At 52.8% G+C, this 24,761-nt stretch overlaps 1 protein-coding gene across 1 annotated transcript; it reads left to right on the top strand.

The window, feature by feature from the left end:
* Positions 1 to 3,379: 3,379 nt before the first annotated feature.
* On the top strand, positions 3,380 to 23,535 carry POLA2 (DNA polymerase alpha 2, accessory subunit). The gene is made up of 18 exons (XM_072639123.1): positions 3,380 to 3,599; positions 4,322 to 4,446; positions 7,179 to 7,273; positions 7,445 to 7,502; positions 9,072 to 9,181; positions 13,023 to 13,216; positions 13,969 to 14,057; positions 14,501 to 14,656; positions 14,975 to 15,037; positions 15,394 to 15,436; positions 16,163 to 16,287; positions 16,754 to 16,792; positions 17,189 to 17,262; positions 19,419 to 19,527; positions 20,364 to 20,470; positions 21,402 to 21,461; positions 21,857 to 21,983; positions 23,117 to 23,535. Exons 1-18 carry the CDS (start codon positions 3,503 to 3,505, stop codon positions 23,264 to 23,266), a joined length of 1,821 nt encoding a protein of 606 aa, XP_072495224.1. The 5' UTR covers positions 3,380 to 3,502; the 3' UTR covers positions 23,267 to 23,535.
* The last annotated feature ends 1,226 nt before the right edge of the window (positions 23,536 to 24,761 follow it).

Consider the following 24,761-nt stretch of genomic DNA (forward strand, 5'->3'; position numbering starts at 1 on the left):
CACCTTCCGTAGGAAGCCTTTCCCAACTCTTCTTCATCCTACTAACTTCCTTATGCTATTCATCTCCTCTTTATACTGCTGGCAGCCCACTTGTTCATATGTCTGCTTGTCGCCCTCAGTAAATTATGAGTTCCTCAAGGGTAGGGACTGTCTTTTGCATCTTTTTGTATCCCCAGTGGTTGGCACAGGGCCTGGTACATACAAGCCACTTAATAAATGTTTATTGACTCACAGACTGACTTCACCTGAATTCCTCAAAAAGGCTGCCACCACTTCCTTTCCTCTTACCCTCTTTCTTAACTTGGTCTTCTGACCTCATTATTCACTTGAAAATGCTCTCTCCAAAGTTACCAATGATCCCTTCAATACTAGATCTAACAGGGTTTGTTTTTTGTTTTGGGAGGGGATTGGGAGGGAGGGTTGTTAGGTTGTTTTTGTTAGCAATTCTCATGTTTCTTGACCTCTCAGAAGCATTTGACACTGTCAATTGCCTCCAAAATACTCCCTCCTCTCTAGGTATCCATCATACTGTTCTTTCCAGGTTCTCCTCCCATCCCAATGACCATTCCTTCTCAGTCTCCTTGCTGGGTCTGGTTAAATGTGGGAATACTCCAAGGGTCTGTACTAGGCTGTCTTCTCTTTTTCCTCCATTCCCTCTAACTTGGTGATCTTATCAGCTCTCATGTGTTCAGTTTTTATCTCAATGCAGTTTTCCCAGATTTATACATCCAGCCCTAATCTCTCATCTGAGCTTCAGTCCTACATCACCAACTGCCTTTTGGATATTGAAAACTGGTTAGCCCATTGGTCTCTTAAACCCAAGATGTCTAAAACAGAACTCATTATCTTTCCCCTTCCCCTCCCTCCTTCCCAACTTCTCTATTACTGTTGAGGGTGTCACTGTCCTTCCCAAGCACTCAGCTTCACAATCTCAGTCATCTCCGACTTGACTGGACCTCCACCTACATGCTGAATCTGCTGTTCCATCTTCTCTTTCATCTTCACAACCCTCTTGGATACATCACCTTCTCCCCATGCACACACCAAGTACTCTTGTATAGATCCTTGTTACCTCTTTTCTGAACTTGCAATAGCTTGCTCATTGGTCTTCCCATCTTGACTGTTTCCTCACTCTAGTCCATTCTCCACTCAACTGCCAAACTGATTTTCCTAAATCAGTAGTCAGACCATGCCTTTCTGCTACTCAATGAACTCCAGTGACTCCCCATTATTACCACCCAGATCAAATATACATAATGGTCAGGAGGAGCCCTTAGAGTAAACTTACCATGTTCTGCCCATTGGTAATCTGAGTGAAGGTTTGGTGAGCCTGTTTATGTAAGGGATGTTGTGTAATGCAAAGGTCCTCTTCCAATTCAGATCATGTGCATGTATTCGGTGATTGTTCGAACCTCTGACCTGGTTGCTAAGCCAGAACTGAGTGTGTGCTCCAAAGGCACAAAAAGACACAGGCTCTCTGTGCCCTCCTTCTCCCCTATCTGCCTCCTCCTCCCCTTCCTTCTCCTCTCCAAAGGAAGGTGCCCAGTTGACTTGGATATTACTGGCTAGTTTCCTTTCCTTTCCTTTCCTGTCCTGTCCTATCCTGTCTTTTCCTTTCCCAAAACTTTAAACCTAATGCATTCTGAAGCTGGGACACCAATGGGCCCCTGCCTAAGGGTTCTTCTGGACTCTCTTGGCGTTACAGTGATTATCAATAGTAACCCTTGCTGTTTCCCTCCAAGACTGATGTCTTGCTTTTTCTTAGTCTCATTAAAGGGGCCATCCCTGGCTACTTCGTAAAAAGGCTTACTCAATCAATGGGCATTACCTCACCCTAAGTGAGCACCTGCAAAGACCTTGGCCTAAAGGGCCCAAGGTCTCCCAGGGCATCCTGGGTGATCTCCAGTCATCCTGATGAATATGTGGTCACTGGATTCAGATGGCACTGGAGGAGAAGTGAGGCTGGTGACCTTGCACAGCCCTCCCTCACTCAAAACAAAGTCAAGTGCAAGTCATGTCATCATTTCTCTGATGGCATGGTCTTCTTTGGCAATGAAGGAGGAACACAATAAGTGAGGAAAAAGAAGAGCTGCTGTAAGTCTCTATCTGGTGTGGGAAACCTGAGGCGAAAGGCCACATGTGGCCCTCTAGATTCCTGGATGCGGCTTTTTACTGAACCCAAACTTCACGAACAAACCCACTTAATAAAAGGATTAAAATCCCCTGCACCGCTGTCTGGTGGCTCTTTGCCCAGCACTGCGCTGTCCCACTGCCTTGCCCCTGCACTACGATGAAATGAGGGGGATTCTTCCTCTGTTGTAGGTCCATCTAACCGTAGGCGAGCTCTGGTCCTTCTGGCTCAGAACAGGAGGAGACATAGGCAGTTGGGCGGTACAGTGGATACAGTGGTACAGCTGGGCCTGGAGGAAGGAAGCCTCAGATTTGACCTAATTCTGACTTGTCTACCCGTGGGCATCAGCTACTACTCTGAGTCATGGTCTCCTCTCTATGTGCAGTAAAGGGGCTTCGGGTGCCCTCAAGAAATGTCCGGCATGTGCCTTCAGGATTCAGTCCCGTTGGAGGGACGAGAGTCATTCATTCATTCATTCATTCATTCCCCCAGACACTTGTGGAGCCCAAGCCTTTCGGGGAGCGGGCACAAAGGCCCCTCGGCTGTCGCACGGTGGCCCAGCTCCCGGGGGCTGTGCCCTCAGCCTCCCCGTGCCGAGCATGGCGCCTGAGGGCCCTGCGGCTGCGCTGGGCACTTCCAGCTGCCCAGCCCTCTGCCACGGCCCCCGAGACCCCGGGTCTGTCAGGCAGTGCCGGCTGCTTTAGAGAGGGGTCGCTACACAAAGCGACAACGGATGTGCTGGCCAGAGCCGGAGACCTGGAAAGGCCCTCGGAGATGAGTCAGCAAGCACGTGCGTGGGGGCTGGCCTCCCAAGGCCACGCTCCAAGACCGCTGCCGTACACGTGTGTATATACGACTATATACGGGGCTGTAAGGGCCGCAGAGCGCCGCGCACGCGCACTCCCTCAGCTGGGCCTCGCCGCGCCCCGACAGGTGGGGGCCGCAAGGAGAGGCGAAGGCCGGCCCGTCTGGGGAGGGAGACCCACAAGGAAACAGCCAGGTTCCAGCGGGCTGGGCGGACAAGCTGGAGCCCGTCCCCGGGGGCGCGCGAGGAAAGGCTTCCGGCAGGGGGCCGGATGAAGCGCGAAGCGCCTGCCCCGTAGGTGCTACTGGTCGCAGAGCGAGCCAGGTGTTTGGCTTTTAGCGGCGCACGCGCACGGCGCACCCCACCCCCACCTCCCGCCGGCACCCAGCGCGCCTGCGCCCGGCCGGATCGCGGGCCGGGGAGAGTAGGTGAGGCGCACGCGCGCTGGGGCAGGGCGGAAGGGGCTGGACGCAGCCTCGCCTGGGACGGCGCCTGCGCAGCGGAGGAGTTTGGCGGGTGTTTTTTTTTTTCTCGGTCTGTTTCGGTAACCCTGCCGGGCGGGAGGGATGGGGCCCGGGGGCGCCGGCTCCGTGTCGGCCGAGCGCCTGGCCTCCGAGCTGCAGATGTTCGGCCTGGACTGCGAGGAGGCGGCCTACGAGAAGCGTGAGTGCACCCCGCCATGCCCACCCCCCATCTTCCCTCGCCGAGCCTTTGCCCAGCCGTCCCCCAGCCTGACCTGCGCCCCTCCTGGGGCACCAACAGATTCTGCAGGGAGCCTTCCCCGATCCCTCCCCAGCCCCCAAGTACTTGTGGGGGGATGAGAGTGATTGCAGAGCCCCCATCATCCCCTCCATTAGAGCTGAGCTCTTTGTACGCCCGGTACACACCGAGGATGGAGGAAAGAAGCATTTATTAAGTGCTTACTGTATGTGAAGCTCCAGCTAAAGGGGGGAGGGACTATCCTCCGGGATGGAAGGTGGAGCCTGCCCTCAGGGGTCCTGGGACACCGGAGGTGCATAATAAATGCTTGTTGGCTTGTCTCCCTCCAGGGAGAGACCCCCCCCCCCACTAAGGGACCTCCTCCTTCTGTTGGGGGGCTCTTTGCCTTCCCCTTGCTGTAGCCCTGTGCTTTCCTGGTTCCCTGCATCTGCTCATAGAGCTCTTCTAGAGCTTCTCTGGCCTCACCCTTTGCCGCCCTCTACTCTTGGCCCAAACAGAAATAAAGCAGCCTCCCTCTTGTAAGGGATGGCACGGCCACCCAGCGCCAGGACTCTGGATGATGGGGAGAGTCTCCAGCTCTCCCCCAAAAAGTTTGCTCTTTCTAAAGTGAAAAAGCCAAAGGGGAGCGTCCACACTGACGTGCGCTTTGTCCTGTGTCCCTGCAGTGGCAGAGCTGTGTCCCTTGTACCGGCAGACGGAGGACCAGCTGGTGGCCGAGCTCGTGGCCTTTAGCAGCAACACCGGCAAAGTCTATCTCACCTTGGAGACCCTCAGCTCCTTTGAAAATGAGGTAAGAACAAAGCCACGGTCTGGGAGCTGGAGGCAGACCCCAGCACTTGTGGTTCTGGAAATAATAAGTCTCCTTTACATCTGAGTCCTGTCAGCCTAAGGAGTGGGAGAGACCAGAGTTCCAGTCCGGCCTCGAGCACTGGACAAGTCGCTTCATCCTGTTTGCCTCAGTTTCTTCACCTGTAAAATGAGAGTGATAATATCTACCTCCTAGTATTGTTGTGTGGATCAGACCTTCAGTTACCTCCCCTCTCTCCTCCTGTCTATCATATTCCATCTCCTTCCCATCCACTAGGGCCATGAGCCTCGTGCCTCCTGACCTCATACTCAGCTGTGGTCAAATTTACGCTCTCCTTCATCCTTCACCCTCCCACTTCTTGACTGGCCAAGAACAGTCCCTCTCTGCTTCTTTTCCTGCCCGCAAACTGCTGGCCCACATCTCCCAGTCCATGGTATCTGCCTGTGGCTGGAATCATCCCAAGGCTGTACCCAGGGGCATCTTGGCCCTTCAAGCCACTTCTTTACTTCAGGTGACACCCCAAGGCTTGCCCTGGTGTTTATGTGGAATTTTTCTGCTGTTTTCTCTTTGGAGGCAGAACCTGCGTCTTCTTCATCCCAAGACACATGGACCCTGGCACAGAAAAGCTCCTGAAATCATTGGACTGAACGACTCTGTGTTTTTTAACACCTTTAAAAAATTTTTAATATGTTACATGTCCCTTTGCAGTCAGTTATTTTATACAATTTGGCATTGAGCAAACAAGATGTTGGAACATAGTTTACATCTTCCTCATGAACCCATCCTTTTGTCACCTTAGATATTAAGCTTTGATGAACAGTACATTTTTCTGGGTCTAGCTTTGGAGAAAGCCTGTAAGTTTTCTTTTTAAATAGATTTTTTTTATTATCTTTTGTTTCATATTACTTAAATTTCCCCTTATATCCTTCCTATTCCCCACTCCCAAAGAGCTATCCTTTATAACAAAAACTTTTTAAAAAGAAAGGAAAAATAAGAAGCAAAAATCTTAGCAAAACTGATCAATACATTGAAAAAATAGGACATTCCATGCAGTATTCCCCACGTGCAACGGCCCTCCGCTGTAAAAGAAGAGAAAGTATGTTCTTACATCTGTCCTTGGACACCACGCTTGCGGGTCATAACTTGTGACATTCATTTTTAACTGTCTTTGGTTGTGATCCCATTTCCAGGGCAGTAACCACTGTGGTTGTTTTCTTGGCTCGGGCTTGGACACCTCAATCCCTACACACCTTCCAGCCCTTAGACTTGTTGCTCTACAAGGTCTTGTAGAGTGAGTAGGTGAGAAAGCCTGTCCTCTACTGGATGTGTGTGGACTCAGCCTGGCACTGACCTCTTTGAATTTGGTATCCTGACTTACCCTGTGTTCAAAGTGTAGGTTAGAACATCAGTGGCATTTCCTGAAATCAGGGTTGCGGTCTGATCCCCAAAGAAGCTACATGTCATTTTGTCTAATGTAAAAAAATAAGAACAGGAAACGAGAAAGATAAGCACTTGGAGAGGACGGCTGGCTGACATCCCCTCCCCTGCTGGCTCCTGCTTCCTCTGGTCCCCCCAGAGCCAAGCTCAGTCCTCTGGGCTGGGACTGATCCATGCACAGGCCTGTGCTCCCCTGCCTCCTCAGGGCCTCCCCCCAGGACTTCCCTGGTCTCCAGGTCTTCCTTTGATCCTGCCATCCCATGTCCTTCCTTTTCTCTGCCCCTCCTCCACCCTTCCATTCAGCCTCTGTAGTCTGACCTCTGCTTTATCTTGAACAAATCCTTTGAGGAGAGGAGAGGGCGCTTTGTCATTTCTTGACTCATTCCTGGCCCCCATTCTCCTGACGCTGTGCCCTCCGGTCCCCAGGGATCTCTTAGGTGGCTGATGCCTGGCTGTCTGCACTGATGGCCAACCTTCCCATTGGATCCTCTTTTCTCTTTGGGCGTCTGAAGCACCTTGTGGTGACTCTTTGCTAACTCCTCCCCTCCCTGGGCTGTCCCTGGGTCTTGTCTCGGCCTCTTCTGTCACTGAGCCCTTTCTTCCAGCAGGCTTATGTCCTGCACTCATGTCCAGAGCTGCAGCTCCCCTGCAGTCACATCTCCAGTCCTAATCTTTTTAACTGCTGCACAATGGCTTTCCCTGGAAATGCTGCCATCCCTCAGATTTAGCAAATTAAAACCAAACTCTGAATTGTTGGCCATTCCCTCAGAGGGCATCGCTTCTGTCCCTGGCTCCAGCCTTACCCTCATCTCTCACATTTGAAATCTTGGGGTTCTTGTGGGCATGTCTGTCCCTCCACTGTGGGTTTCCTCCTTACTCTCTTACGCTCTCTTACGCTCATCTCACACACTGGGACAATGACAGTCGCTCCCAGACAGGTGTGTGGCCTCTGTCTCCCCCACCTCCTGCTCCATCACAGTCCAGAGAAACTCAGAAATCTAGAGCAGATCCATTGATCCCACTGAGCAAACTTCAGGAGACTTCGACTGATATCAAGGCTCCCCACACCCCCCTGCCTCCCAGCGTTTCCAACTTCATCTCATGATTTCCCTCCAGGAAATGTACCCAAACTCATATTGTCCCTGTCCGTGTCTTATCGCACTCTTGGACTGTAAGCCCTGCAATGTGTCTTCCCTAGCACTTAATATCATTTATTGAACGGGAGCCGGTGCCTTGGGACTTGGGCTGACACTGAGTCACCACCTTTTCTTCCTCAGTTTCTGATCAAAAGGTTGGCCAAAGCGAGGCACGGTCCCACCAAGAAGGACAGCAGCCACCCAGGAACCTGGGACATCGTCTCCATCCAAGAACTGTATCCTTCTCCAGTCAGAATGAGGGTGCCAGCTAGAGACCTAAGGGGAGGGAGGGTGCTGGCAGCATGTGCCAAGCCCTCTGGTAGCTGGGAAGGTGTTGGTAATGTATCCCAAGCCCTGGCCTCTGGGAGCAGGGGAGGGGCAGGGTTTTCCATAACTCTGATGTTCAGGATTGAAGTGGAGGCCCAAGAAGAGACCCTGTTGAACTCTTACGCCACGCCCTCCAAGGTGAGTGGACACTTCCCCCAAGCTCAGGATTTGAACCAATCAGTCCATGCAGCTCCTGAGCCAGCTCTCTGGAAATCAGTTCTGTCCAGGTAAAGGAAGTGAGGCTGACCCACTGGAGTCAGATTTGTGAGAGTGAGTTTGTCCTGTCCCTCTGCAGCTCAAGGTTGGTGTATCACCAAAGAAGGGAAAAGATCTTCATTGGAAAGCATCACCATATGAAACTGCACCTAGATCCGTCAGTGAATAAGCATGTATTAAGTACCTACTTTTTACCAGGCACTGTGCTTAGCTCCAGGAATCCCATGAAAGGCCTAGGACATTTCCTACCCTCCACGAGTTCCCAGTCTAATGGGAGAGAGAACAGACCTCCAACTGTGTCCAGACAAGCTCTAGACAGGAGACCTTAGGGAGCATTGCTGGCGGGAAAGCCCCTGCACTTACATGGAGCAAGAAAGGCTTCTCCTCAACAGTAGTGTTATTGCCATCGCTTGATTTGGGGAAACCAGTCTTGAAATGACAAATGCTATGTATTTTCTGTACAGTTCAGGGCATTCCTTTCTAATGAGCCTGGCCTCGTCGGGCCTCCAGGGGGAGCCCAAGAGCTGCTGCAGTGGCGGCTGTCTCTGGTTCTCTTCCAGGCAGAGATTGACTTTTTGCCCCTCCTGCAGCCAAGTTATTCCCTGGCCTTCCCCAGGGAAAGCGGAGCCCAGTGTTTTCCTCTTGTCTAGAGTCTGACAAACTAAGTTAGAGAAAGTGAATTCCCAGCATTCCAGAACCTGCCAGTTTTCCTCACCACACAAGGTTCATCCTAGGACTTTGATTAAAGAGTAAAATACCAAATTCTCTGGCAACTGTACCTTAGAAAGTGGCCGGAGTTCAGACATGTTACCTGCCCAGAGTCATTCTATTTTTTTTCTAGTTTGAGAAAAACTAACTAATTAAACTTCTTAGAATGACTGGTGACTTGGCCCTAGCCCATCTCAGAGAAATATCCGCAGGTCAAGATAGCTTGTGTTGCAGAACTGAAGGTTGTTGTGTAAAGTACAGAGAAGGAGGCCTTCTGATCGGCCAAGAGTCAACAGGAGAGATGTTCCTGCCTTGGACCTTTTTTGAGACTCCCAGGGTTTGTGGCTTTATAGAGGTGTGGATATTCCCTGCTATGTCAGATTTCAATGCCCCATGGCTTATAGGTGGCTTTCAGGACAGAAGCTAACTTACTATGGGACATCTATAAGTTTAACTAGACTGACCTTCATCCTGTAGACACAGGCTCCATCCCTGTCTCACATTGTTATAGCATGGCAGCTTAGTAAAACCTGCCACCTTACATAGCCCCTGATGGTGAGCTGTCACAATGGGGCTTTAGAGGAAACTTGAAGTGGGGTGTTGGAAATGGGGGTTTGGGTTCTCACTTGGGACAGGCTTCTCTGAGACAGCAAGTTTGGGCCTCCAGAACTAACGGTCTTCCCTGGTCATCAGTGGATCTTCCCTTCTTGAGACTTTGCCCTTCCTCGTTCACCAGCTTGGACTTAACGTTGCCTGGCCCTTGATGGGCTGATCTGCTTGCAGGGTTCTCAGAAGCGCAGTGTCAGCACCCCTGAGACTCCCCAGTCCAAGCGGAATGTATCAGCTGCTCGCAGTCCTCACCTGCTCTTCTCCCCATCCAGCTTCTCTCCAAGGTATGGGGCCAGACTCGGTGCTTTGGAGGCCCAGACGGTCTTAGTTACCCCAAGAACAGGGACGATTGTGTGAAAAACCAAGGTTTTGTACCAATGATTGCTCAGCCTTCCTGCTCACCTTGCATCCTCTTGGCTCTTCCTCTCTTTGTGGAAAATTACTGTATCTTAGAGTCATTGAGGAAATTTGGTTTCCACCCTGTTTTCAAGGGCTTGTTTTCAAGGGCTTGCTTCCTAGATAAGAAACTGCTGATAGCAGCCTGCCAGCTGGTTCAATAGGATTTATCCAGCTTGTCTTTTTTCTAAAATGGCCAAAGGATTAGGAGTTGTTTTTATATGTTTTTAAAGGAACTTAATCAGCACCTCTCATGTTACATAACCTACTTCTTTTCCCTCACTCAAGTTACATGGAGCTGGGACATTTCCTGGAAACGGCAGCTCCAGGCCAGCTTACGAGGAGATCATTCCACTTAGCCACCAAGGGAGCAGCATGTCCACTCCAGTGAAGTTAGGGGCCTTAGCCTTGTTTCTTGGGGTCCTGGACACCCATCTACTGCTGCTTCCCATCTGGAATCCATCCCCCCCAAACTCCCTGAGGTCTGTGCCTGGGAGAGCAGAAGCAAGAGACCTTTAGGGCATGAAGAACAATGCCATAGAGGTGGCTTCTCTTCAGTGTCAGCCCTGCACTGATGGGCAAGGTGCTAGGCACAGCAGACACTTTGGATGGGTTGGAGGTCTTAACTTTTTTTGGGCTTTAAAAAAAGTTCTTGATATCTTTTCTTTCCAAATATATCCTTTCCCCTCCTCTATCCGGAAAGGCATCATTGAAGGAAAGAGAAGGAGGAGGATGGAAAGAGAAGCGGTGCGGGAGCTCAGCGTGGGTGCCCCCAGCAGGCTGGCACTGCGGTTTCTCCTCTCCCCTGGCCACCAGCTTGATTATTACAATCCAGCAGCATCTGACTCCTTCTTGGCCTGGCTTTTTCTGCTCCCATCTGAAGTCTCCAGTAGGGATTGTTTTCCTGGTCCAGCCGCCTCTGTCCCCATCAGTTCACAGACATCATCTTGGCATCTCCTAGTCCTTTTTTGGTCCTCATTTCTTACAATACAGTGATACTCCTTGACCCTTATACACCATGCTTTGTCAGCATTCCCCTATCCGATGGGCATCCTCTTTGTTCCCATTCTTTACTATCCCCGAAGTGCTACAAACCCTTGGCCACATTCAGGCCTTTCTTCCTGCCTTTGCTCTCCTTGGGGTGAGTGCCAGCAGTTTACCTTGCTTTTTTAATACCCTCCAGAAAGTAAAACTTTTGAGTGCAGAGTAGAATGGGATCCAGACTCTCCTGTGCCTCCAGGGTGATGTTACTTAAATTTAGAAGAGACAGTAGTCTGGGCAGGGGGCTGTTTTGGGAGCCCTCACCTGCCCCTGTATGTAAGCACTTAAGAACTTTTGGGGCATCCTTGAAACTGCATGTGTAGATGGCTGCTCTCATGGGGTGGGGTTGGGCATGGGTGCCAGCCCCTCTCCAGGAGCAATAGTCTTTAATCACATAAGCCTTTGAGCTTCCAGACAGTTTAAAACTAACCTGAGTTTGAGCCTTTGTTGTAGGCAAGGGGCCTGTCTTAAATGGTTCACAGGAAGGCTTCCTGCAAAAGGTGGCATTTTACTTGGGACTTAAAAGAAGCCAGGGGTATTCTGTGTTCAGAGCGGAGGAAGGAGAGAGGTCCAGGCTGAGGGACAACCAGAGAAAATGCCCAGTGCTGGGAGATGGAGAAACACCAGGAGGTCAGGGTACTGAATGGAAGAGAAAGCAGGGTATAAGAAGGCTGGAAAGGGAGGTGGGGCAGGCCGTGAAGGCTGTGCTGGACTCTGGAGGCTGGAGCCGTGGGAGCCACTGGCAGTTAATACTGATTATATAATAGTTGCATGGCCATGACAAGAGAAGTGTGAGGCCTCACTGCTGCTTTGATAACCAGTGACAACACACAAAACGTGATATGGCAGGCCAAGCTGGTCTTGTGTGGTAATTGGTGGTTTAACCTTTCAGTAAGAGACTGTCTTGTTTTCATGACCGACTACTCACGACCCCATGGACCATCACATGCCAGTGCTATCCTTGGGGTTTCTTGGCAGAGATGCTGGAGTGGTTTGACATTTCTTTCTTCATCTCATTTTACAGATGAGGAAACAGAGGCAAACGGGGTGAAGTGACCTGCCCAGGGCCACACAGCTAGGAAGTGTCTGAGGCCAGGTTTACTCTGAGGTCATCCTGACTCCAGGCCCAGCACGCTATCCACTGAGCCACCATAGTACCTGATTACCTTCCAGCCATGCATAATTCCTCTGGCCCCCCTGAGCTGGGTGTGTTTCACCTGGTGTATTTCATACATGCGTTTCACGTATTCTCTCCGTTATACACTCACATACAGGCTCAGAAACTTAGCTTTCCAACACAGTCTTCCCTCCCCGCCCTCAGTCACAGGGGCTAAAAATTAAGTGGGATTTGAAGCTTGAGTTTTGAACAATTCAAAGAATTGTTTTGTTTTGTTTTTCTTTAACTGAGCATTGTAATTATAATACCCAAGTCTCCCTCCGAAAAGGAAACCTGGGTATGAGATATCACCCACCAGCTCAGACTCAGTGTTGGTTAGTTTTTATGAACGTTTTTCCCTCTTTGAAACTCTTTGTCACATACATAATGTGGCCCTGGAGTGAGCCTAAAAACCAAATATCAGTTGAGATGGGCCATGTGCCTAGGAGTGGGATGGTGCTGCCAGGTGCCAGGGTCCTACTCCTTCTGCCCTGCTCAGCTCTAAATTACAGGAAGGATGTTGACCTAATCCGCTGGAGAACGGTCTCCAGATCATGCCAGACAAGGTTCAGTGGAAGGACCTAGGGATGGATGACTAGGCCAGACTTACGGCCACATGAGCTCAACCATCCTCCCGAGGGATGAAGAAACCAGTTGCTACAGATCCCAGGAGGGAGAAATGAGAGCAGGGGGTGGACCCTTCCGCAAAGGAAAGGCTACCTAGCCATTCTTAGAGAGAAGAGCCCCACCTGGAATGGTCGCTTAGGAGACAGCCAAGCTGGAGGCCCCCTTATCAGGCCCATGACAGAGGATTCTGACCAGAGTGGGGCATTGGACTTGTTTCTTCCAGCTCAAATTCATTTTTTGGAGGAGGAAACGGAGGCCCAGAGAAACATGACTTCCCCAAGGCCACTCAGCTAGGAGAGGGCAGGGGTTTCAGGTGACCTCCCCCACTCCCACACTGTCACAGCATGAGGGACCCTCCAGATTCGCTCCGTCTCCTTTGTTTTAAGAGGAGGTATAGGTCAGGAAAGAGGAAATGCTTGAGTGACACAGTGAGAGGAGGGGCTGGGGTCCCCAGGCCTTCCCACCATCTTGGCTCCAGGACAGGGCATCTAGGCTGGGCTGGCTGATCAAAGTTTGGAGTGGTTGGGCATGGGATAGGGAGCCGATCCCAGAGCAGTGCTGGGGGATGGTGTGCTCCCACGCCAAGTCTATGGGGCGTGGTGTTGGCAGACATTGTGGACTTCCTTCAACCTTGCTGCTGGGGCCAGGGCCTGCTCTTTCAGGAAGGCATCCCAGTGGCCCCAGGCCTTCCCTGGAGAGCACCCTGTTTTCACTAAAATGTTAGGACACAGTACAACCCTGACGTACACTGGTGTAGCCAGATCCCTCCAGGCATGTTCAGTAGTACTTATGGTCTCTTCCCGGACAGTGCTTAGACCCTGTACATGTGGCTGGTGCTGCAGATATAGCAGTCTCCATCACTCAAACATGGTGCCCAATGAAGTCCCTATTTTGTTCCCACCCAGTGCCACACCCTCTCAGAAGTACAGCTCCAGAAGCAGCAGAGGAGAAGTCGTGACCTCCTTTGGCTCCACACAGGGAATGTCTTGGTCTGGAAAAGGAGGCAGTGGCAACCTCAGTGTAAAGGTCTTGGAAGCTGCCAAATCTCTCACTGGGAGCTACAAATCCATGTTCCAGAAGCTCACCGACATCCGAGAAGGTGAACCCCATGCCCCTAGTCTCACCCCTGGACGTGGGAACATCTGGGAGGACTTAGAGTATCCACCAGACCTTTGGCCATTTGGGGTCAAGTGTGATCTTGGGGCTGCCTTTGTGAACGTCCACCAGTAGCAGCAGTGGCCTGTGTGTCCAAGACCTTGTGACCACAGCCAACACCTGAACCAGTCATGCCCCCTTCAGGAGTCAGAGGTCACCATTTTGAATAGGTCAGAAGGATCTAGGCTCCCAGCTGCTGGCCTACAGCAAATCCCTTACCCTCAGTTTCCAGAACAGTACATGGGGGTGCTTTTAGGACTGCTCCCTTCCCTCTGTGGCTCTTGGGGAAGATGTCACTGTGGCTACAGCCACCATCACTGCCTACCATCTGTGTGTGTCACTCCCACATCAGGAAAGACACTTGATTTGTTTGGAAGGCTGGGAGAAGGTGGGGCCAGTCTTTAGTAATGAGGGGGGAGGCTGGAGAGAAGCACAGTTTACTTACTGGCAGGCGGGCATCGAACTAGAAGTGTGGGTTTTCTCCAGGTTCAGCCTTTTCCCTTGACAAGATGACGGCAGGGACAGATGGAGAGCTTCTCCCAGGCTGGGTCACGGGGCTGGGCTGGGGCCTTGGGCAGCACTGAGCTCCCTGGACCACCCACACTAACAACACCAAGCTGGCTGCTTCATACCTGGTGAGGGAAGGGGGGCTTTTCCTCTTCCAGACCCTCAGACCTTTAATCCTCCTGGCTTCAGTTCTGACCTGCAGGATCGAAGAACTTGGCTATGAGCTGAAGGAGTTTCACAAGATTGAGGCCTTTAGTCCTGTCTCAGTGCCAGCACAGGTCAGTGTCAGTGCTGAGCTGCTGCTCCCTGCCTGACCAGACACTGTCAGTGGCTTCCCATTGGGAGTAGATTCTCATACATGACAGGACAGGTGAACTCCATTTTCTGTCAAGGGAAGCCCAGCCCCTGGAGGTTTGGAGCTCCCAAGGGGTTCGAATGCCAAGGCCCCCAATGAGTTCCAGGGGCACCTCCAGCCACAGCCCCAGCTCCTAAAGAAGGTCACTCCCATCACGTTCCTAACACATATCACACATATGAACAGGATCTTCTCCCACCTCCCACCTCCTCCCCGGGGTCCCTTTGCCATCTGGACTGATTTCTGGTGGTTGACATTTTTAAGCCCGCATGTTCACTTGGGTCAAGATGGTGCAAGGAGTGGAGGTGGGCTGGGAATTCTGTCTCTGGCTGCCTTTTTCACACCGTCGTCTCTTTCCTTCCGTAGGAGCCAATCACTTTGCTGGGCCAGATTGGTTGTGATAGCAATGGGAAGTTGAATCCAAAATCAGTGATTCTGGAAGGAGACCGGGAGCATTCCCTGGGGGTACAGATCCCTGTGGATCTCTCTGAGCTCAAGGAATATTCTCTATTTCCTGGCCAGGTGAGGCTTCAGACATCACCCATGACTGGATACAGGCTCTGAGCGATCTCTTGGATCCTTGGCCTAGTGGGATAGGGCAGGGCCCCTGCCAGGTGCTCCTTGAGAGTGAGACACAGACACCACACCAGTGTCACCTAGTCCAAGGTCTTCTTGGTTTCCTCTGGGAATTCGTGTGGGCCCAAGTCCACTCTGCAGGGGACAAGGAGCCCGAGAGCAGCAGTCACAATAACATGGCTGTGCTTCCTTCTGAGGAGCCCATGCCTTGCCATCAGTCTGTTCCTGGCCTCCTTCGATCACTGGTTCTGCTGCTTGTTTCAGGTTGTTGTTATGGAGGGAAGTAACACCACAGGAAACAAATTCATTGCCACCAAACTCTATGAGGTAAGGATCTCGCTGCACCTGGGGAGTCCCCACCCCCTTCTGGGCCTCACAGCTGCTGACCAGAGATGCCACCTCAACCCATAGTGCACCTTTTCACTTGCTTCTCAGACCATAACCTGTGACCTGGAGCTTTGGTGGCCTTGCAGGGCCGAACACCGGGGCTCAAAAGCATCGTCTGTCACAGGCAGCACATGCTAGGGGCTTTGAAATCTCCATGAGGGAGGTGTCTCCCCAGAGAAGCAGAATGCCCTACTTCCTCTCTTTGCCACTTTCTCAGGCAGGAGCCAGTCCTCTCAGACACTTCAGGGAGCGGGGCCTGAAACAGATCGTAATTTAGATTTTTCCTTGTTTTTAAGGGAGTACCTCTTCCTTTCTACCAGCCCACAGAAGAGGATGGAGGTGAGTTTTGATTTTAAAAATAAAATTTCTTCAGTAGAAAGCCATGCTCAATTTACTGTCATGTCACTGTCAGCGGAGTGTCCAGGAGTGTGGATTCTCTATCCTGGAGCAACCCTGCAGTGTTTGAGGGCAGCGGTAACACTGATGGGGGAGGGAGCTGGGGGTCTGGCGGAGGACACTGACTGGGGCAACAGAGAGGCATAGGACCAGCTCAACCACAGCCAAAGAATTCCTAAGGACAGCAGAAGCAGGGTTTGTGTGAGGTGTTCTGGTGTCCTCCCATCGTGGGCCCGTAGTGTGTCGCCAGGCCAGCCACAGGCCCCACGGTGTAGTCTACAAGACTACAGAAGAGCTGTTATCTGCACTGGCGGAGAAAATCACGTTTTGTGGAAGTGTTGAAGTTCCAGAAAAGAAGCAGGAGAGGGAGCGATGTGTGTTTGTCACACATACAGGATTTTGTTTCAAAGCCTTCATACACACAGGTTTTTTCTCTTTGCAAGCAAACTGAGACCCTTGGCGAGAGCCATTCCGACCTAACACAGCATGCTGGCATTTGGTGAGCCTTGCAGGGGCATGATCCCCAGCAGGGGTCAGAGTCAGGGGCAGGGTCCAGCTGAGAGCCTTGAGGGGAGCCTCCCAGCAGGCTTCTGTTAGCTACTCCCGCACAATCCCAGCATTGTGTCATGTGGACAGAGCCTCTTGAAATCCTGCTGTCCTTCTTGCCAGATTCGGATCAGCGGATGATCCTTGTGGCCTGTGGACCTTACACAACATCCGACAGCATCACTTATGACCCCATGATCGACCTGATTGGTGTCATTGGCAGAGACCAGCCAGATGTCTGCATTCTGGTAAGCAGCCCCTGGGTGGCAGCAGTGGCTGCTGCTGGGCAGCTCTGGGAAGCATTGGCTGGAGGGCTGGAGATGTGGCGACCTGCCTGGCTCCCCCACACAGCCTGAGACACTTGGAAATCCTCTGTGGTCTGTTTTCTGTGAGTCCAGCTTGATCAGAGCGGTCTGTGTCTGCCTGTTCGGCTGACTCTCACCCGTTCTGTTTCCCGTATCTGTCTCTGGCCCTGTAGGCCAACCTTTGGAAAGGAGGGAGAAGGGGGGTGTCATGGGCCTGAGCTGTGGGAAGGGCTCGTGGTGGGGGTGCTTAACCTGGGGTCCAGGCTGTCCAAGGGGTCTGTGTCACAGAAGAAGGCAGGACCCCCAGGCCCTGCAGGCTCTAGGGAGGCATGACTTTTGGGGGGCAGTCCTTTGTTCTCCACTCTGTGACTCATCCTTAGCGCCTTTGTTTTTCTTTCTCTCTGTGCAGTTGGGACCTTTCCTCGATGCTAAGCATGAACAGGTTGAGGTAAGAAATTCCAACTAGACAAACACTCAGGCCACCCCGCCAGGCTAGGAGAAGGCCTTCTTGAGAATATGTTTGGCCCAGTGGGGCCCCAAGGGCCCCTCCCTCCCTCTAGGACCCTGGCAGGTCCTTTCTAAGACAGTCAGCCTTATGCTCCATGAGGCCTAGAAGCAGATGGAATGTGGAGGCCTTGTGATGTCTGTGGAGCCTGAATCTGGGTGTCCTGGGGGCAACTCAGAAAGCTCTGTGGAAACCTGGGTGGGGGGAGGTCCTGTGGGCACCTCACATCCCCAGCTCTGCCCCCTCAGGCTCCTCAACACTGGCCGCTGTCCACAGATACTTCAGCATGCCCTTCATCCTGGCGCCTACAGACCATCCCTTCCCTGTCCTTTCTTACAGAACTGTCAGCTGACCACCGCATTTGAAGATGTGTTCAAACATTGTTTGTTGACAATCGTGGAAGGAACAAGAAGGTTAGGACTGAGTGTGTGCCAGGCTGCAGCACATGTGTTAAACCTTCTGCCTTCCCAGGTTTTTGCCCTTTGTCTCTAGCAGTTCAAGAGGTATTGACCATCAGCCTCAAGTGGGGCTGGTGCCTTGGGAAGAGTCTTCCTCCACACAATAATCAAGCCTCAGAGCAAGGGGCCACCCCTCCCCCACCTTCCGGCCTACTGGGGCCGCAGGGGGAGCTGGCCTGCCCTCCCACGTTCTCCAGGGTTTGCCTGGACTCTCCCCCTGGTGTAAGCCAGCGGAAGGGCCTGTGTCGGATGCAGAAGAGAGGATGCGGTTCTAATTTGGGGAGTAGAAAGTCATTCAGGAAGCCAGCTTCCTTGCCTTCAGAGGCCTTCCTCCGGGGCTGCAATATACAGGGGTCAGTGGTGCAGGGATGGGCCTCTCTCCAGGGGTTCACTTAGGACTGAAAGCAGAGAGTTCAGATAATCCCGAAACTGAGCTTTTGAAAAACAGGTCGGTATCACAAAGGTTACTTTAAGAGGAGAGGTGCAACCTTTGCCCACTGAGCTGTGAGAACCGATCCTAGGGTGTTATTAGTAATCACAGACAGGAGGTGGAGCCCGGGCCACTACATGCTCCTGCTCAGGCCTCTCAGACCTCAGTTCTCCCTTTCAGTAATGGCACTACCCTGCCCAAGCTGAAAGCATTCACTGGCTCTAGCACAGCCCCATGACTTCTCTGTGGCTAGGGAAGGTGTTTGTCCTGCCTTCCCCAGAAGGTCAGGCAGGGCCCAGAGCCTGGTGAGATCTCCATCAGGGAGGAGTTGGTTCTGGTTTTGACCTCCCACTACCATGTGGCACCAAGACTAACGGAACAGACCCGACATTGTTCCTGACGGGCCGTACATGGCACCACCAGGCACTTTCATCTGCTGCCAGTGGGGAGAAGAGGGGGAGCATCTCTGAAATTATGGGGACTTTCCTCAGTGGTAGGAAACTGTCATTGAAGCCTGGGATGCAGGGCAAGAGCCCAGTGGGGACCTCCTGCCGTGTGCATCCTGGGCAAGGACTGAATACCCTAGTTCCCATGCTGGGGACTTGACAGAGAGGCTGTGGGAACCCTCCCACCACGATGTATGAGATTGTGCAATCCCGTAACATAGCTGGAATTTTCTTCCCAGTCCCTCCCCCTGAACTGGTTCATAACCACAAGCAGCCGGGCTGTGTTTCCTCTTAACAATAGCTCTCTGAAGGCCTCCAGGGAAGCCGCACCCTCAGGGCTCTGCTGGCAGCTGGGCCACCTCCTGGACTGTGGCCCCCTGGGAGCCAGGGCACAGAAGGGCCTGAGGCCCACCTCCTCCCGGCTCACACAGAGTCCAGCTATACACAGCCCTCCGTCAGCTTCATTTATCAGGATGGGAACAGTCATGGAAGCCTGACCCCATCATGGATCAGTCCTGCTGGGCTGCCAGCCACATGGGGATGACAGTGGAGCCAGGGCATTACTTTCCAGACTTTCAAAATGTCTGATTTCCTTAGAATTACATACCCTGGAGGAGGGGCCTTGGGTGCCACCTTCTGACTGAGCCCAGGTTCTACAGAACAAAGCCTCTTATTAAGGGGTTTATTCTGTGAAGTTTGGATTAGGTGAAAGGGCTGCACTTGAGGACCTAGAGGGCCACATGTGTTCCTGAAGCCAGAGTCGCAGAGCTAGAGCAGCCTGGAGCTCAGGGAGGATCCACTGTTGGAGCCTGCAGACAGGCCCTGTCCTGCCCTGCTGCTCTGTCCCCAGAGATCCCACAGGAAGCTCCCCAGAATCCCCATGACATGTAGTGTGACTGCAGACTTCAGAACACCAGCAAGTGTGGCAAAGTAGGGTCGGTCACATCCCTGGCTTGTGTGTTGTCTTGGTATCATCCTTAGTGCACGCACATGTGCACACGCACATCCTTTCACTCTTTTAATAAGCACAGTCTAGCAAAACAAACTTGCACTTTGGTCATCTGCCTCTTCCTGCACCTAATCATGACTCTCAATTGCGATTCCTTCCTCAGTCCCCCAGAGAAGTAGGCCTCCCTGAACACTTCCCCAGGGAGGTGAGTGCGGTGCCCCTTCCTTGTTGGGCTCAGCAACCTCCTTCCATGACTCACCTTACCTCTCTGTTCTCTGCTGCACAGTTCGGGCACCCACCTTGTGTTCGTCCCATCCCTGCGAGACGTGCACCATCCTCCCGTGTACCCCCAGCCACCCTTCAGCTGCCTGGAGCTCCCCAAAGAGGACAGAAAGGTACTGGTTACCCCCCACAAGGCCAACAGGAATCTTATCCCTTTGGGCTGAATCTAAGACAAAGAAATTGAACTGGGGATGCGTGGAAGGTCTCGCATTTGGGTTAGAAAACTAACTTCCCAGGTCAAAGATGGGAAGGCATGGCTCGGTAGCAGTTAGAAGGCCCTGGAGGTGTGAGTGGCCTGCAAGCTCACTGTGAGGCAGGAGCATGATAAGACAGCCAGAGGACATAGTGAGATCTCAGGCTAAATTGAGAGGGGCTGACCCAGCTTCCAGGAGCGAAGGGTGAACTGTGATCTGCCCTGATCAGCCTCCCTGTGGAGCGGAGGGCCATGAGGGTGGGCCTTCAAGATGCATGTCAGAGAGCAGGAGTGTGAGACACAAAGTGGTTGGGAAAAGCTCAGCAGCACTGACTTATCAGAAGTGAAACAGGCCTCCTCAAGAGACAGTGGGGGCTCCGGCTTCCATGATGGGAGGACCGTTTGTTGGGAGGTGTTGTAGAGAGGGCAGTACTTGGTTCTGGGGTCCCTGAAATTCTGCAGCTTTCCAATGGCCAGTGCTGCCCCCAAAGTCGCATAATGCGGAGGATGTCATCTCATCCCTTACCACTTCACTTTCTTGGTAGTGCCCCTGGCATATTGTGGGCAGACAAGTTGTGTGTATGTGTGTGCACGCATGCACTTTTAGCACACAAGTACATTCCTGTTTACTGTGAATGATCCTGGCCTCCCTTCCTTGGTGACGCACCCAGCCCAGCAGGAGGGCCTTAAAGAGCCCAGCCTTCTAGCATTGGTGTTCGATGAGAACCATCTTGATGTCTCTTCTTCCCCCTTCAGCGAACACACTTTGTGTCTGACCCCTGCAGCCTCTCCATAAATGGGGTGATTCTGGGCTTGACCTCCACGGACCTGCTGCTTCACATGGGAGCGGAGGAAATCAGTAGGTGAGAGACAATGGATGGGCTCCACGCCCAGTGCTTGAGGAGATGGATTCTGGCCAGCCCTCCCTTGAGGTCAGCCATAGCAGTGCAATGAGGAGGATGTTGTCTAAGGAGCACACGATCACGTTGGAGGGCAGGCTTTCTTGTGGGCCATGTTCCCCACTGAGGCTCTTTGGCAGGTGGTCATCAGCGCTCTTGAAGTTGTCCAGGTGGCGTGGGCATGTTCGTTGGCTTGTGTATTTCCCTTGGCCAGCACGGCTGCCTCTGTCCCCGGATCTGACAAGTCCTCTCCCTGATGCCTTCATGGGGGGAGGAATTACAGTTGTCTGACTCCCTCCCACTCACCCTCTCCAGCCTCCACATTTGGAAGCTAGACAGGTTGAGGGGGGATGACAATGACTTGATTTATGTCCATGAGGTTTCCAGGCCTCTCAGTATTGTAAATGGTAGAGGGAGTGGAGGCCTGTGGTTTGGGGCGGACTTCTCGTACTAGAACACCGTGCAGCTCTGGGAGGAGAACAGCACAGCCAGCCAAGTATTTGCGTCTGGACTTGGCAGCTCAGCCCTGCTGGTCCATCATTGAGGGGAAGGAATGTTTGAAACAGGCGTGGGCCAAGTCAGCTGGGCGTGTGCTTGTTGGCCAGGTCACCCCTGGGCCACCGCTGGCCTCAAGGACTGTGCTGTTTCAGGGGGTCTTCATGAGCTCCCTTGTGAGTTTTCAGTTCTGGAGGCAGGGGCCCCCACCTGGTGAAGACAAAGCCAGGGTCTTCCCTTGCTGGTGAGAGCCATCCTTCCTCTTGTAGAGTCCACACCCGGAGGGCCTGCTCTGGGCCAGGCACTGCCTCACTTGGCTCACATAGGTGGCAGTGTACACTCCACTTCCCCCGCACCAGGTGCCCTGACTGATACGTCTCCCCCGCCCTTCCTTCCCCAGCTCGTCCAGCTCCTCAGACCGATTCAGCCGAATCCTCAAGCATGTCCTGACCCAGAGGAGGTGAGGCCCATTGCTGCCAACTTTACCTGAGACCAGATAGAGGCCCAGGGAGCGTTGTGGTCAGACACTGCTGGGGGCACATGGACAGGGTGACAGCAGACCAGAGATGACCATTCTGCCGAGAGCTGGGGACAGGAGGGTGCTAGGTTCAGACTAGAGCAGGACGCCACGTGGTATTTGCCTTTATTTTGTTCAGGGTCTCCTAATTAGACTTCATCTGGATTCTGATCCAGCTCTTACCCTAGCTTTCTGTGACTTAGAGCAAATCTTCTGCTCTGTGTGCCTCACTTTCCCCAGCTGTAAGCTGAGGAGTTTGGGCTGGTGTCCCTTCTGTGAGCCTCAGCCTTGGGTCCCGCCAGTGTTGGGGTGACCGCCATTCTTCTGTGTCTGTGCAGCTACTATCCCCTGTACCCTCCCTTCGAGGAGATGAGCTTCGACTTTGAGCACTCCTACACCTACGCTCAGCTTCCAGTCACGCCGGATGTCTTCATTGTCCCCTCCGATCTGAGATACTTCGTGAAGGTGTGTTTGACGTTGTGTTGCTGGCGGCTTTGTTTTCAGCCTCGCCTGTGGGTTCCCGAGAGCTGGGGGCATGTGAGCAGGGACACAGCAGGGGGCCAAGGCGGCCACTGGGCAGTGTTCCTATTGACCTCTTGGCAAGGAGGGGCCCAGAGAAGAGGCATCCCTGGGGATTCTGCAGCCTAGAACAGACTGGTCCCGAAAGTTCCATTTCCACCTCCCATCACCCCTGCCAGCCCAGTGGAAGGAAGACTGGATTTGGAGCCTGAGGACCTTGGTCAGAAGCTATTTCTGTGACTTGTCTGACCTTGGCAAATTACTTACTACACTCATGTATAACATGGGGGCATGGGTGATTAAATGGCCTTTAAGGTCTCTTAACACTCTAACATCTCCACTCCCTGTAGAGCAGACCCCAGAGGTTCCACGTTAAACCAGCCCCCAAAAGCTGCCCCAGAAGAGGAATCTGGAGGGAGTTCAGCTTCTTGGCTGCCACTGGGCAGAGGCCTACAGGGATTGGGGACACACCACTGAGCCGCAGTGACCATTCTTGGCTCAGGGCTTTTCCAGCCATTAGATAATCTCCAAAAGTGGTTCAGTGGGTAGACTGCTGGGCCTAGAGTCATCAAGACCAGAGTTCAAATCCAGCCTCAGACACTGCCTGGCTGCGTGACCCTGGGCCAGTTGTTTCATGTCTGCTTCAGTTTCCTCACCTGTAAAATAAGGATAATAGCAGCTACTTCCCAGGATATTTGTGAAGTGCTTAGCCCAGTGCCTGACACATAGTAGGTGCCTAGTAAATGCTGGAGTGGCCATCCAGGACAGCCCCTTCATTTTGCCCCTAAGGAGCTGTGGAAAACCAGAGTCTGTAGGCACTGCCTGCCTCATGAGCGGGTCTTGAATCCAGGACCTTGGATTTCTGATCCATCTTCTTTCCACTCCCCTGCATTGCTTAGTGAGTAGGGAGCCAGCTTCCAAGTCAGGCCCTGGGTTCGAGACCTGGCTCTGCACTGGCTCCTTGACCCTAGACCAGTCACCCAAGCTGATCTTTGGTCAGGGGATTTCCTGTCACAGGCCTTTCATGCATGTACCCCCAGACTCCCAAATCCTATCCAAACCTGTTTTCTCCTTTTCAGGACATCTTAGGTTGTATCTGCATGAACCCTGGGCGCCTCACCAAGGGGCAGGTGGGGGGCACCTTTGGGCGCCTATACATCAGCAGGCAGGCTGCCGACGCCAGTGGGAGGAAGAGCCCGTGCACAGCGGCCCAAGTGGTCAAGATCTGATGCCCACCTCTCCCCTCCTTCCTCGAGTCTGACCACTGGAAGGGACTGGAGGCTAGTGGCAGCTCTGACAGGCCAGACCCCAGCAGCACCTTTGGCCCAAATTGGGCCCCTCCCTGGAGAATGAAGCAGCACCTCCCCTTCTGATAGGTCCACACGGTCCACACCCAGCCCTGAGTAGGGACATAATCACTATATTTGGGGAAAGAAGGGGGCATTTTCTACATGGAACAAAAACAAGACAATTGTAAAAATTCAATTTCTTTACAGTCCACCTGGGGATGTGATCATTCTGTTCCTCTGTCAGGCTCTCCCTTTTCCTCTCTGAAGCAGACTTCCCACACGACCTGTACATGGATAGAGAAAGCAGAGCATCAGTGGCCCTTGGTCTTTATCCGTTCCCCACTACGTCCGATTCAGTCCCCACCATGATCCACAGGTGGCATCTGTGTTAACGGGACTCAGGTTCTCCACTGTCTTGCTCATGTTAGAGTGAGCAGCTGGCCCTGGGCCTGCTCCCCCCACACACAGTCCCTGATGTACCGGAGTGATGGCCCAAGCAGCATGGGGCCTGACACTCTCAGAGGAGCCAGTGTGTCCTGGCCCTAAGCTCACAGGGCTGTCCAGGCAAACCACCCATTCACCTTTCCAGAGGACCCCAGCAGTGGGGTCGTGTCTGTCCAAGAGGAAGGGGCATTGCTGCTGGCAATGAGATGGGTGAAAGGAAATCCTTCTGTTTGCATTTGGATCAGGGTGGGTGCCCTCCTAAAGGCAAGGCAGCCAACTTGGGTTTCATTAATTCCCCACGGGTGTGTCCTGCCTTAATATCTGATAAGAAAACCAGGAACCAGGCCACTAGCTAGTGAGTGCCAAGCTGGCCTCTCGCCTTCTCCTCCCCAGGTCTCTGGACATTGGCAAGGAGAGTTGTGACCTTTGGTCCCCTCTTCCAGGTCCGCTGGTGTTTGCTCAAGCCAGAAACAAGCCCCCTTCCTATCTCAGGGCTGAAGATTAACCAGCAGGCCCCTGGTTAAGCTCAGCCAAGACACCAGAGCTTCCAGTCCTCTCTGGCCTTAGTTCCCACCCACCCCCACTTGGAGCAGGCACCTCATGAGCTCAGCTGCCAGACGGGCATTTGAGCCTCGGGGTCTTTACCTCCATGGTGGATGGAGGCCCAAGGGAGGTGGAGAGCAGCCCGCCCCATTCCCCCAAACCTTCCTGGTGGAACTGGACTGTGATATGGCCGGTGTGATTCCCTCTTCCATTTTCTTTCCTTTTCCCCCCATCCTCCATCCCTGGCACAGTGACAATATGGCATCTCCTTCTTATGGCACCTTAAGGTCTAAATAGATGTTAGGCTTTCCTGATGACCTCATGAGGCAAGGAGTTCAAAGCTTAACCCCATTGTGCAAGTGAGCAAACTGAAAAGACCCTGCTGTGGAAAGAGCCCTGCCTCTGGACTTCAGACCTGGCTTCAATTCCTGTGTCTCAGGCTTACTAT

This window comes from Notamacropus eugenii, chromosome 2, assembly GCF_028372415.1.
Source record: "Notamacropus eugenii isolate mMacEug1 chromosome 2, mMacEug1.pri_v2, whole genome shotgun sequence".
NCBI lineage: Eukaryota > Metazoa > Chordata > Mammalia > Diprotodontia > Macropodidae > Notamacropus > Notamacropus eugenii.